Source organism: Zonotrichia albicollis, chromosome Z (assembly GCF_047830755.1).
Source record: "Zonotrichia albicollis isolate bZonAlb1 chromosome Z, bZonAlb1.hap1, whole genome shotgun sequence".
Taxonomy (NCBI): domain Eukaryota; kingdom Metazoa; phylum Chordata; class Aves; order Passeriformes; family Passerellidae; genus Zonotrichia; species Zonotrichia albicollis.
Window position 1 is genome coordinate 15,550,288 of NC_133860.1, and position 14,518 is coordinate 15,564,805.

Here is a 14,518-nt window from a genome sequence, read left to right on the forward strand (position 1 = left end):
TTTGCTGCTTGCTCTGGTAGGTGCCTCTGAGATTTGGAAGAAATCCAATTTGGAAGAAAAAGGCAGTGCATGCTAAATGGTTGTAAGTTGATGTAAAAATAGGGTTGATAATTGTGTTAAGCTCTTTTTGGACTGTATTAGCAAATGTGTGAGAGTTGGTGCATAAAGTTCTTCAGACTTGAATGTTTCTTCACTTAAGGCCTTTGATTCACAGGAAGGTCCTGGGGAATGGTCTACGCTGGAGGCAGAAGTTGTAATGAAACATGATGAAATCTGTGGAACCAAAAACCCAACTCCTCATAAAATTTTGCTGGACACAAGATTTGAATTACCTTTTGGTAAGTGCATTGCCATAACTTACCCAGGGTGCTGACAGTGGAGAGAAAGTGAGAATAACTGAAGTTTTATTATTAAGTTGTCTTTTGTGTTCATTCTCAGTTCAGTCAGAGTTGTTCAGTAGAGGTCATGTGGCTAGTATTAATTTTTTGTTTTGCTTCTTTCTAACAAGATCTGAATAAGTATGAAATATTTGAAAGTCCCTGGTTGCTGGAATATTTGGACTAGCAGCAGTTTTTTCTTCTAATAGTGTTTCAGGATTGTGTAGTCACACATTTTCTTCCTGAGCAAGATCATTTGCTTCTTTGAATCTAGACAGATTTAGCTCTAGAGGAGGTCAAGTGTGTTGTTAGAGCTGTGCTGTGGTGAGTGCACGTAGCCCTCTTAGACATGTGCAGTTCAGTTAGTGAAACATTAATGCTTAGTGCTCCTGAACATCATCATTAGCAGAGTATATAAATAACTTAATGTTGTAAGAACTGCCTTTCTGGCAATTATTTATGGTTGAAAAATGCAAAATACAGAAAAGCAGCTAATTGGAGCAAACTGATCTCAAGTAAAGATCTGTGTAATTTTAAAATTTCATTTTACTCAAGCAAACAAAAGCAGCCCCCAAACCAAATAAACCCCAAAAGTAAGACCATGCTAGAATGCATCCTAGGCTTGCATAACTTCTCTTTCCAGCTCTTGGCTGATGCTTGAGATGATGTTTTTGGGATTTGTGCTATTTTTTTTTCATGCACTGAGCATTGAAGTGTTTCAAAGTGTTCTGTCCTTGCAAGGCTTATCCCTCCCCCTCTGCCTGTTGCATCCTTTTTGCTGCAATGCCCTAGTCAGTGTGAGCAATTTGTATCCAGCTCTAAGCAGGGGTATACAGCGTTGGTGCAGGCACTGGCGTTTGGTCAGCACCTGTCAGGATTGTCCATCTGTTGTGGGAGGACCTTAGGACACCTGTGGGTCTCATACTCTACCTGCAGGGGAGTATGGTGCCAGGGGACGGTGCAGGCTGGGCCCTGCAGGTGAGGAGTCAGTCCAAATTGAGTTTTGTGCTGTGAGTGCACTGTTGTGAGTGTGCACAGTGCCCTGGATGGTTGCACTTCTGGGAGAGCACAGTGTTCTGAAGGAGCAGTGGCACTGCTCTTTAAATACAGTCCAGTGTGCAAAGGGGAAGAGGTACCTGACACCTCAGCTGTCCTGACAGCTGTGTGATGCTGGTCAGCAGCCATCCCTCTTCCCCAGAGAAATATCCTGGTTCCACTGCTGCTGTTCATGGGAGGTTTATTGCTGAAATTACTTTTTATGCAAGAGGAGGAACAAACCTGTTTTACCTCACCACAAATCTTGGTTATTTGGTACAAGTGTTGAGGCTTGTGGGAGGGACAGAACAAGCACACAGAGCTGAAGGCAAGGCTTGTAGCCACTGCCTTCTCATCTGAATTAATTCTGCCACACTTGCTTGTAAACTGTCGCTGCTTTAAAAGGAAATGAAGTTGTGGTGTCTTCCTTTGTATTGAGAGTGACCAAAAGAGAATTTGCTTTCTTTTGCCATTCATATTATGGACTGCATTGCGTTTTGAAGTATTTTTTCAAGCATAAGAAAACAGACTCCATGTAGATATGTAAGAACATATGAATTTTAAAAATCAAAGTATTTCAGGTAATAATGTGCTTTTGCAATTCTTATGTCTTTCCTTACCATGCCAAATACTGAAATAGCAGGGATTCTGCACTGTTGTGTTGAACGGTTTTTGTTCTAGAGTGTGAAAAGTTATCTGCCTGTCCAGGGTTTCATAATGTCCAGGAAAAAATAGACGTATGAGTTAGCTCTTCAAAGGCTGCCCTTCCCTAGAAGAGTGCTGCAGTTTTTGCTTTGAACTCCGTTTTCAGTCTGATGTGCCATGGCAAGGTCAGAAGCAGGTTGAAAAGCAGGAGGCACTAAGGGTGTGTCAAACTCCTCTAGAAAGTGGCATCAACCCTACTCCAGTGGTGCTTCCCCTCACACCATGACTAAGTATCTCCTGCCATCACCTTTGGGACAGAGGAGGACGCTGCACCATGGGTTAGGCTCTGTCTCCTTTCCCTTGGAGGGGTGCATGGAGCTCACAGCACTGCCTCTGCATCTCTCCCAATGGATTTGCAGGTCAGTTTCCCTTTAGCTGGATGGCAGCACTATGGATTCTTAGTGCCCTGCATGCTGAGATTCTTTATCATATGAGTTGGGAGCTGCTGCTTTATCCCTACACAGGGAAGTAAATGGATCACTGATGTGCTGTGGAAGTTCTTAAGTCAGCAGCTGGGCCATAGAGGCAAGATTTTACCAACAGCAGGTTTGGAGTGACACTTAAGAACATTGTGTGTCATGTTTTGTTTCCCAGGTGAAGATCTCTGGGCTAGATGCATGAGAACCAGAGTGATGTGTGAGCTCATGTACAGCTTGTGCTGCTTTTCAGGTTGGGGAAAATATTGCTGTCTGGGATACCAGCTTTAAAAAAAACTGTGTGTTCTCCTGTTTGGCTGTGCTGCTGTGCTTTTTCTGTAATTTCTGGCTGCTCTCTCATTTAGATGCACACAGATGCAGTGCCCCAGGTGATTCAATGTATTTAAAATATTTCATTGTATTTAGGTGGAGCTTGAGAGGTTTTTAAGGGTTTGTAAAAAAGAATAAAGTATTTGAAAACCAGAAAAGCTGAAGTCGTTGATGTAAAACATTATGGTGTATGCAAAGAGGTTTAGAAACTGGTTTGTAGTTTGCAGCAAAATATTGTTTGCATTTATCCTGGATTAGCTTGCTGGTTCTGCTTCCACCTTGAATCTTGATACATTCAAGATTCTTCCTTCCTGGTATCTCTTCTGCTGGTATTCTGGAGACAGGAGCTGCTAAAGCAAAAATAAGTGCAAAACATGCTGATAATGGTAGTACATGATGGAGACAGCTTAGAGATTTTTAATTTTTTTTCTTTCATATAATGTTGTTTTCAAGTATTTACCAGGCATGGAGTTGGGAAGCAGTTGTCTCCTAGCAAAGGCTGGTGGAAGTTTAGTCTCTGCTTTGGGTGATAGAAAATGAGCTTTTTTGAGGTCATGCAGGAGTTATGGCCAGATTTGTAGTGGGACAGAGAACACTGATGGTGGCCCTCATGTGCCCCTGTGTGTGCTGTGGCATGTTCCAGATGTGTGTGTGCCGTGGCATGTTCCAGATGCAGCTGTTGCCCTGTGGTCAGCTAGTGTGACACCAGCACGTGCTGTGCAGGGGAGGGCAGCTCTGTGGGCCCTGCTGTGCTTCACATCTCTGTGTGACGGACTGCAGTCCTGGGCACCAGGCTGGCTTACGATGCTCTCTCTGCCAGCCCCATGTTCTTGAATGTGCAGTCTCACAGAAACAAGAACGGCTGCAAATCCTCTGCTACAAAAGTGTAACGAATAGTGAGGATGGGAAATGTGAGCATTATATTAACATGTAGAGTGAGAAGGTTTGTGCTTGGTAGTCTATTAAAAATGGCAATAAACTGCCTTCTTCATGGAAAGAAGTGGCTGATAGCTGAGACAGGCTGGAGCCACTTTCTCCTCTGATAATATCTGTTTCCTCTTTGGAACAAGAGAGACAGTGGAGGGATACTGCTATCCTTGGTTGATTTAGAAAATTTTCTGGTAGGCAGAAGATCATCTTGCTATTATTGTTTTGATGTGGTGAGTGTGCATTGGCGCAGATTTTTCAGGATGCTGCTTTCCAAGTGTAAAATTGTTCTGCTTGATAGCAATTTACTTTGTCCCCCCTTTTTAGAAGTGCAGTGACTGTGCAAATCCCTCACAGGATGCAGTACTCAAAAATGCTTTTGGCTCCCAAACTATAACAGTTTGGTTCTGTGCCAGGCAGTTTCTAGTTCATAATTGGAGTGAAGATGCTTTTAGTGTTCTCAACACTCCCAGGGTGGGAGCATGCTGATCTGCATCTAACCATGAGGTAGGGTAAATGTGCTTTGTTATTTTAGTGTCTTGGGAACTGAACAGGAAAAAAAACTCACTTCAGCCAAGTCACTTCAGTGAGAACTTAGGAAGGTTCCCATACATTGGAAAAGGGAGGAAATTTGGGCTGGGAAGAGGGGAAGCCTGGTGAACACTTGCAGGAAAATAGGGGGAGAGAGGATATAATTTCTGCTTTCAGCACTTTTTCTCACTCCTGCCAAGCTAGGTTTTGCCCCAGCCACCTTGGGAAAGCTCAGAAGGATCAAGGTGATGTGCAAGGTTCAGAGCAAGGACCAGAAAATCTCAGGAGAAGAAAAGCTTTAGGACTGAAGTGCCTGGTTGTTGCCAAGCTAGAGATTTCTAAGCAGGAATGCTGTCATATTTAGCTTCCTCAGGGGTTTAACTTAGTGAAGTGGTCTGTATGGATGCACCACATTCTTCTGTTTTTTCCTTTCTCACTCTGACAAGTCACTGTACTGCTGTGTGCCCATTCCAGGTGTTAGGGCATGCACTTTCCCTGAGCAGCCCCACCCACACCCCTGCTCCTGTGCTCAGGAATCCCACATCAGCTCAGCTTGGAGCCTTCAGTCCTGAGAGATGCCGTGGGAGTTGCTCATCCCCCACCCCAGCCATTGCCATGTCCGTGCCTGCTTATGGACCCTGCAGATTCAGGCCCTGCAGATTTAGGAGATCAGAGAAGATGGGGTTCAGCTTCCAGCTGAGGATGGCAGTAAGAGCAAGGACAGTAAACCTTGCAGTGTTTCTCTGTGGGTTTCAAATTAATAAGCACCAAAAGATACTGACTCTACCTGTCTGTCTCGTCTCGGTTGTTTTTCAGCAATTTTGTTTCACTGACATAAAGCCCTACTCCTTGTGTTCACCAAGCATGATGTCACTGGAGTCCTGAGATGGCTGAGGCCTCAGGTGCCCTCTCTCTGGACTAGTTCATCTTTTTATCTTTTACGCAGAAGTTAAGGTAGTGCAGTAATTTCCACTGTAGTCAAAAGCTGAGCAGTGATGCAGGAGCTGGCCAGGGAGTGGGGCCTTGCAAGCAGTCTGTGATCTCTGTGCTAGGGATTTCCACTCTGTGCATTCCAGAGAAGCAGCTTCAACAAAACTGCTGATTGAGGCAAAACACAACAGAAGCTTCCTCAAAAAAAAAAAAAAATCTCATTGGGATTTCTTCTGGGCAGGTAATGACTCAAGATCATAAGCCAATTGCTTAATGTTTAAAATGTGCTGTACAATAATTTTACTGATACTAGTATTGATGACAAGAGTTTCTCTGAGATCAGGAAGATGTCCTTACAGCAGCTGTTATCTGGACAGTAGCTGATTTTTATCGCCGACCTGCGTAAGAAGGTGTTTCAATAGAAGCAGCAGTCCAGCAGTAAAAATCTGCCAGCCCTGTTTATGAAATGGGCATCTGAGCTGTAAGATAAGAGCAGTAAATCCAAGAGACAAGTGTTGCTCCTTGATGTCTGGGCGTGCCACTACATCATGGTTTTTAGGAAGGCATTGAGGCCTCTACCCTGAGACATCCTCAGTTGCTGCACTGTTGATGGTAGTCATTGCTTCACCCTTCCTCAGTCTCTTTAGTCCTGATTTCAGGCTCCAGATTTGTATTTTTTGAGCTCTGACTTTTAGTCCTCATTTCATGAGTTTTTCTTTACCTCTTAGAGAAGTGATGTCTTTCCAAGACAATTCCATGGGCTTTGCTGTAATTTTTTGATTTCTTCATCTCATTGCTGGAGTTTGTTCTCCTAAATCTCATCAGGTTGCATGTTGATAGCCATTCACTTTACTGATGCCTTCTTTATAGATCAGTTCTGTCCAGATTTGCTTTGAATGCCAGCCTTAATTTGCACAGACTATCTAATTAATCTGTGAAGCTGTGATCCACAGCCCTGAAGATCAAAATCATGTATGTGTTTCTACAACTCTTGTAGTTGTGGAACAGTCTCTCATGTTTCTCTTACCTTGTTTTCTGATGGGTTTTAACAACAAAGTAATGTACTGTACATCAGAAAGAGCAGCTGGCTTTGTATATTTTGGTTAAAATAACTTACTTTGGTCCCCCTCCAAGCAAGGAGAAATAGGTTGTCTTTTTTTCTACATATTGCAGGTTTTTTGGAGTTGGATCCTAAGCTTCCATAAAACTTTCTCAACTGCAGAGTATTTTAACACCTTGTGTGGGTGAGGCTAGTTCCATAAAAATTCAGTGGCGTTTCTGTTACAAAGATGTGGACCTGGGTTCATAGTCCAAGGAAGTATCTACTGCTGAAACTTGAAATTCCACTAAATCTGGCATGTACCTGTTAACAGTGGTTTGTGTTCTGTTACCTGCAGTGTTTTTGGCCTTGTTGCTTTCCTAGGATGATGGTTTGTGTGGCTGAGAGAGGCCACATATAGAACAAACATTCTCTGTTACAAGAAGAAAGCAGTTCTTGGTCCTTTCTGAAAGCATTGTGGCTTCCAGTGGAATGCTCACCTGCCAATAAAATTTGTTTTTTGGTTTTTTTTTTTCCTGTGAGGAGTGAAAGTGGATGTAACTTTTAGAATGACCTTTTCATCAGGAGGCCACCCTGTCCTGCTTGTCCCGTTCTTGCCAATGCATAACTTAGCATATCATTGTGGTGGTGTCCATGGAGTACAGTTCATTGCAGGGAAGCAAACTTTTTGAGGCCACCTGAAAGTGTGAAGAGTTACAGGAGATGGGAAAACCAGCTGAACTGGTATAGCACTATCTTCGTGTCAGCTTGCAGGGCTGGTGGTGTTTTTAGCTGGAGCACTCCCTCCATTTCCTCCCTCTGTGAGCTTTGACGTTTCTGCAGTGGTGCAGTTCCAGGCCATAAATAGGCAGATTTCAGAAGTTGCTACATTCAGGGATGTTGAGTGGCTAGAAAAGAACGCAAACAAAACAAATCTACATCCTTCTTTTTTTTCTTTTCCAATGTTTTCACACCACTCCATCCCTAAATAATTTTGTGTTAAGCTTTTCACAGCAGGTTATCTGCATCTCTGAGCTTGTGCCTTTGAAAGGCGAAATTTTGAGTGGCAGAAGTCAGTGTTCCATTAGGACAGTATATTACTTCAGGGTGTGAAATAGAAAATAGTTACCACAATAAAAGTGATAATGCTTGCTACTTGCTGTCAGCTTGGTAACTCTTCTCGAAGGTGAAAATGTTGTGATTCCTTTCACAGTGAAGCTGCAGTGTGGCGTAAAAGGAAGAATGTGCTTTCATGTGAATATGACTGCCTATAACACTGTTTATACCCTCAAAATATTTGGCTTATTGCTGGCAAAGAAATAAGAGATCATTTATTTTTTGGTAACTAATTTGTGCTACATCAGGAGGTGTGCTATTGGTGTGCATAAGCTATGCTATTCAAAGGCAGCCCTTGTTCTGCCTTCTAAAAATTACAAAAAGCCTCCAGAAGATGCTCTTGTTATGTGTTACCAAACATATGCAAGTGTATTAAAATATGCTTGCTGTTGTGAAATGGCTCTCCATCAAACTAATACTTGAAATGAATGTGAACTAGTTTGTCTTTTTCTTTCCTACCTCTGTGGAAGTGTGCATTTGGTTAATCAGCTTTAAACGAGAAAGCAGGTAAGCCCTTGAAGTGTGCTGCTATTTACAATGTTTGTTTTCCATCTGAGTGGTAACATAAGACAGTAATTTTTCTTAAAAATCACATGTGGGCTTTTTTGTGTGATCTTTAATAATAATGGTGATGAATGCAAAGTTACCTGGTTAATAAGGTGGTGTGACTTACTCTTTTGACTTAGATATCCCTGAAGAAGAGGCCAGATACTGGACCAGAAAATTAGAACAAATAAATTCACTGGGAGATGATGAGGTAAATATCTAAATTGAAAGAATATTGTAGCCCTGAATGTCTTATAACTAGCTTTTATTCTTTGTATTGGATCCCTGTGATTAGTGTAAATACTGAATGTTGTTAATTTACAAGTTTTCCATACTGCTTACAGAACTCTTTTCTCAAGCATGCTGTTTATTGTTAAGGAGGAGAATATTATTCTGCAAGCTGGAAGTGCTTGAATAATGTTCTGTTTATGCAGATATGTTCAAAGGAAAGGCAACACCGTGCTTTACCTGAGCAGACAGTGAAACCATTTTTGACAGGCTGTGATAGGTTCTTTTTGTGAAATCAAGTCAAAAAGGACTTTTTTTGCAGTTCAATATTTCTTTGAAGATGACAAAGCAAGATAATGATTCTTCATTTGAACTGAGGACTGTTGGATGTGTTGGCTTTTGTCCTAATGCAGTTGTTGAAGGCTCAGTTTATGTGTATCTTGTGTTAGAATAAGTTGTAGCTATGGCTTTGGTTCCCTAGCTCTGGTGTGTACTTGGCTAAGCAGCTATAAAATAGAAGTTACTTTTTTTATTTTTAAGAGACTGTTGAATGACTAAAATTTTGTTTGCAGTTCATACTGTTTGCAGAATAAGATTTAGCATGTTAATGCCTGTACCAGAAATGAAAGATATAGAAAACCCCAATACTCATGTGTTGATGTGAACGTCATTGAGTAAGAGTATGGTGCTGGTGAAGCCTTTTTGCAAGGTCTCTTTCCATAGCGAGTGTTTCCATAACAAGATAACTTGCAAAATACTTTGCCAATGCAATGATTTCAGCAGATTTTTGTTCTGGGATCCTTCATCTATTCTTTTCTGTTCATTATGTGAGTGATTTGGTTTACTGTGCAGATGAAGGAAATACGGTGGATTATATTTTTGAGAACAGACCAATATTGGGGTAGAAAAAAAAATTAAAGAATTTAGGGCAGCCTCTCTTGCCTTCCTAGAAGTTTGAAAGCCTCTAGGAATCGATGAAAAGCCCAGTCTGTCAGTTGTGCTGTCAGTGATGCTGCTGTGGTTCCTCCCCGCTCCCGCGGGCTGGAGCAGCAGTTCAGGTACTTCAGCGAGGCACAGGTGCCCTCTAGTGCTTCACTGAGCTGGTGTGTGCTAAAAGATCCCCTGAGCTTTCTGGGTCTCCCCTTTCCCTGCAGTGCCACACATCTGCTTGCTAACTGCAAGCTCTTATCAAATACCAGTAATGAAGTAATATCTCCGTATTTGTGACCTAGTGATTTCAGATTTATTATGCATGTTCCCTTCAACCAGGGCGAAAAAAACCCAACCAGGGCCTCAGGTGGTTCTTCTATAGTTCTCCACATTAGCCAGCCATCTAGAATGGGGATGATTTCTTGCATATTCCCCTAAGTGGCAGTGACTTGTAGCTCAGGAACTTCCAGAGCCAGAGGCGGTATCCTTGTGTTGAACAGCACTCAATGGATTTCTCTTTTGTGGATGCCAGTTGCCCTTTAAATGCACCCAGGTCAGTTATGTTTCTGCAAAGGAATTCACCATCTTAATTGTGCATTGCCTGAAGAAATATCTTAATTGCTCTGAGCAAACAAAACCAGTGTTTGAGAAACCAGCTGGAGGCAAGTTTGTTTGAAGAAATTTAATGACTGATCCTCCTGCATTCAGTCCCTGCCACTCAGCTTTACAGACCTCACCTTTTGGGCTGCAGAATCCTGATCTGCCCAGTGTTTTTTAGCACAAGACAACTTTGTGCCTTTGTCTTCTTTCTTTTAAGTGAACCTATCTCTGTTTGAGATAATAAATGTAAAGACAAAAGCTGCAGGGGAGTATTGAAGGAGCAGGTTCATTTGGAGTTAGATGGTGTCATAGGAAGACTTTCCAGCCTTCCTTCCTACAAACACCTAATATTCTGTTTTCATTTTGGGACTCTTCATAGCCGTTGAGCTGATGCCTTAAAAAGAGCAAGCTGCTGCCATTCTGGGATCTCTGAGGATAATAATTCAGAACCCACTGCTGTCCTGTGCTACTGAAATTGCTCATCAGCAGACTTCCTTTCACCACTCTGTCAACCAGTCAGTGCTGTGAGATCCGGCAGTTCTTGTTTTCACAGTCCTGATTAACTCAGTGGGTTGGCAGTTTGCTGATGATAAGACTAACCACCTTTCAGGATCCCTTGTGCATTTTAAATAGCACAGATTGAAAGATAACTACAGCGGAAGTCTGCTGCTGTCACCTTCCATGCACAGAACTGGTCAATTTATCCCTACCAAATCCAAGGAGAGACTGTCTGCTGGCTGTGTTTTGCACAGGCTGCAGCACCAGCTTGCTAAGTTTGCCACTTCCTTTGTTGTCAGATCTTTTTTTTACTAGCAAATACCGTTCTCATTATTTTGGTCAATTGTCCTAATTTTCTCATGTCTTTATGTAATACAAGATAGAAGAGAATAACAAAATAAAACCACTGGCATTCCCCTAGGGAACGCTTTGATGCTGTAACAAACAGCTTTGCAAAAAGTCAAAGCTGGCTAATTGAAATATCCCTGTGTTCTCTAATTTAGTATTAAATGAGATGAAAAATTCTTCATTTTGGATGTGAAGTGGATCACAGGAGAGTTTGCAAGTGTTGGCTGGGCAAACATTGTGTTCTTGCCTTGCCAGGCACATTAATTACCTCACTGCTGCCATCTCCTACTCTGGATTTGGTGTGAGCCCACATGAGATTTGAACTGCTGAGGCTGTGCTGGAGTGCCTAAATGTAAACAGGCTTATTCCCAGTTTGGAGCTCCCTATCACAGTGGCACTGTGGTGTGGAAAGTCAGGTCTTTTCAATATCTAATTGAAGGTCTCAGAATTGGTAATAGGGCCTGTGCTTGTTCTAAAGCAGACTTCACCTTAAACAGAAGTGCACTTTGGAATGTGATTTTGGCATGAAAAAAGAGGACAGTTCTGGGGGTGTGTTCAAATACAGATATAATGGAGATTATATTACAGATATTATACTTATAGATATTGTGCTTTGATAATACCAGGGATATTTTCTCTTATGTGTGGTGTGCTGTCATAAAGTTACCACGTGCTTTCTTATCTCTCTATATTCCCTCCTATTTTTTCTTTCCTTCCTTTAGTATCCCTTTCAGGAGGAAGTCCAGAAGAAACCATTGCCCAGTGCTGCCTCCCAGTGTTGTAAGTTAGATTTATTTCTTCTTAATATCTTTTCCTCTTTCAATGTACTTGATTTCCTTTTGTGGCTAGATGTCAAGTGATGGTACATCTGACCAACATTTTCTTATTAGAAGTACTTAAATTTCTGTGCAGTTATGAAAAGCTGTGCTCCTCAAAATATTGCTCTGCAGCTTCTGATGCCAGGAAGTGAAATCAGGCATTGAGTCTTGCACTTGCTCTTGTCCTTGTGTGCAGTAGGCACAGAAAATGTGTTCAAAGTCACTAAGATTGTCAGACCCTTGTAATATTTATACCAGTAAGAAAGCTGTGTTTTTTCATGTGACTATATTAGGCTATGTTCTGCTAAAACTTCCTGTGTTAAATATAATTTTTAATACTGTTTAATGAAATTCTAAGAGGCAGAAAATAGGTGGAGACAAGTACTACTGGTAGCCTTTTAAAATGCACCAGAGATTTGTGTACTTGATGTCTAATTTCTTCACTATTACTTTTCAATGCTGCGTTGATGGATGGAAAAATATTTTTACTAATTTCTTCTTGTCTTGTCTTGCATTTTTTATGCTTCTGAAAACATGGATGGAAAAATAATATAGCACTTACTGTATCTGATGATCTGCAAAATTAGATTTCTGAAACACTGCTTTTAACATACAATAGATGAAAGCTCAGTGATGTCTCTTGTGAATGTCTTATCTACTTTTGGCAGCAACATTAATAAAATTCAAGCCTCATAATTTAAACAAATCTTTTATCCTCTACTTCAGATCCTTTAAGATGTGCATATTACACATTGCAGGCTGTTTATCCATTAGGCTGATTATAGGATCTCCTCAAAACTGATAATATTAGGAAATGCTAATTACTGTTTACCTTTTTTGAGTAGAATTAATTTCTCTGTATACTATTGTTGTGTTATCTTTAAAGTATCTTCAACAACTCTAGACATTAACCAATTGCCTAGGAAACCTGATTGTGCTGTGTAGCTGGAACATGTAGAACTCTATCAGTAATACTTTCATTCTAGGCAACACTTTCTGTGTCCCCCCATTTTGGAAAAAAAAAAAAAAGTATGTTAAGAATAAAGCAGAGGGTTTTTTGTTTGGTGGGGTGGTTTTTTTGTTTGTTTGGGATTTTTGTTTTGTTTGTTTGTTGTTGTTTTTTGTTTTGGGGTTTTTGTTGTTATTGTTGTTATGCTGTTCTTGTTCTGCTTTGGGGTTTTTTTTTGGTGTGTTTTGTTTTGTTTTTTAAATGGTCAAAGGGTACAGTTGATTTGCTAAGCCTGTAAATAAGAAACATACTGGGAGAAACTAATATTTAATTAAATCATACCAACATAGTTTGCAGAACCCATAATGTCAAAAAGTCAAAGAAAAACTGTCTGCTGTATGAAGTGTCCAAGAAACGAATGTGTTATTTGCTGAAATTATTTTCCTGGCTCTGTGCCCTGGGCTTTCCTTTTGTTTGAGGGAGGCTGATTTGATTGAATCTCCCAAGTATTGAGATGTATGTGTGAATTAGAGGTAATGCTTCTGTGTGGAGAAAATAGCTGCACCTGTTCCCACATCAGGGTGCTTTTACAGCCCTCTGTAGCTGGTTTCTTCCCTGGAGAGACAGCTGGGCTCTTGTAGACAGACACAATGAGAAGCAGCACGATGGCCACCCTTGTTGTGCTGCCTGTTAACAGCCTGCATCTTGCTGGAAAGTGACCTTTTGCAATATTCAGTTGAAGGCCCTGTGGTTTGAACAATTAATGTCACATAGGAATTAATATAATCGTTCATGGGATTAAAACACTCATTAGAATGGATGTTAAACATTTCATAGCAGTCTGTTGTTAATGTATTTAAGAATTTTCAATAAAGCTGATGGCACTGCATGTACTTTGGCTTGTTTACTGCTTGCAAGTATCTGATGCCTATGAGTATCTATTTCCATGGAAAAAATACAAATAGACATTTAATATAGAGGTACTTTTGAAAAATGAACTCTGCCTGCATCAACTTGTGCATAAGAGTTATCAGCTTGCCTCAATACAGCACAGTCCTTTGAGACTCAGGAGTTTAACACAGAAAACACACAGATTGCATCTCTATTGAAAGCTGACCTGACCTTTGCATGTGACACAGGAGCTCAACCCTTTTTACACAGGAGCAGGATGGGTGTCCTTTACCACTCTAAAATGTGTTCAATATGGAATGTTCTTACTTACCATGTGGGTAAGTAATTGGTAGGTATATTTTTAGATAAAATAAAAACATCCTTAAGAACACTTAAGGCTCATCTAATTTTCCACTGCATCATTTTTCGTTTTCATCTTCTCGATGTGCCAGATGAGGTATGGTGGTTACTGTTTGGAACAGGACAGCAAACTAAGCATTTATTTAGAAGAAAGAAAAAAACATGCTCAGTGTGAGTAGGTTTTACTCCACAAGAATGTTTTCCCAGGCCTTCAAAAACCACAAAATTATCTTAAAATCTGAGACACTATAGAACAAGAGTTCTGCAAAACATTTCACATAGCTTGCACTTAAAAAAAATAATTGTACATAACTGCACGTGCCACTGGTGTCCTGCTTAGCCGCTCTGGCCACTCTCAGAAGACCATTTTGATGTCCTTGTTCCAGGTAGAGAAAATACTACTCCAGCAGGCAGGTTCAGGTTCACTAATTAGGAAGATACATGTCCTTGCTTGTTAAAATTAGATTACGCTTCTGCTCTCTTCTGCATCTGTACTTTGCACACATCTTTTCCCTTTTCCAAACCAGATTTTCTTGTGGTGGTTTCCCACTTCCTGCAGGGATGCAACTTGTTCTGTTACCTCCCCTGAGCAGAGGGGGGAGAAGGATGGAACAGGATGTGAGAGAAGTGGCCCCATCTGAAAGGCAGCCTGTGATCTGAGGGTGGGTTTTTGTTCCTGGGCATGTATGGGCTGCTGCCTTGGCTTGGTGCCATGGGAAATCTCAGCCCACACTGGGAGCTCTAATGTTTCCAGAGATTGTTGAGCTTTCAGGCTCCTTTTCACAGTCTCAAATGCTGTTTTGTTCTTAGAAGACTCTGACCCATAATTTCTGAGGTATTGTGGAATTTGGGCTTCCTACCTGTTCTTAAATAAGGCAGGTGATTCTGTTGCGTATACAGTCTTTTCTAGGCCCTGCTGATTTTGGCACTTTTGCCTCTTTCCT

At 41.1% G+C, this 14,518-nt stretch overlaps 1 protein-coding gene across 5 annotated transcripts in view; it reads left to right on the top strand.

The window, feature by feature from the left end:
- UNC13B (unc-13 homolog B) overlaps positions 1 to 14,518 on the top strand; it is a 206,993-nt gene that overhangs the window by 34,576 nt on the left and 157,899 nt on the right. For 4 of the 5 annotated variants that reach the window (XM_074533532.1, XM_074533534.1, XM_074533533.1 and 1 more), the window contains exons 5-7: positions 215 to 338; positions 8,093 to 8,163; positions 11,279 to 11,336. In XM_074533532.1, the coding sequence (XP_074389633.1) occupies positions 215 to 338; positions 8,093 to 8,163; positions 11,279 to 11,336 (253 nt within the window). The remainder of the gene's footprint in view (positions 1 to 214; positions 339 to 8,092; positions 8,164 to 11,278; positions 11,337 to 14,518) is intronic. The other variant, XM_074533535.1, reaches the window with a different exon arrangement.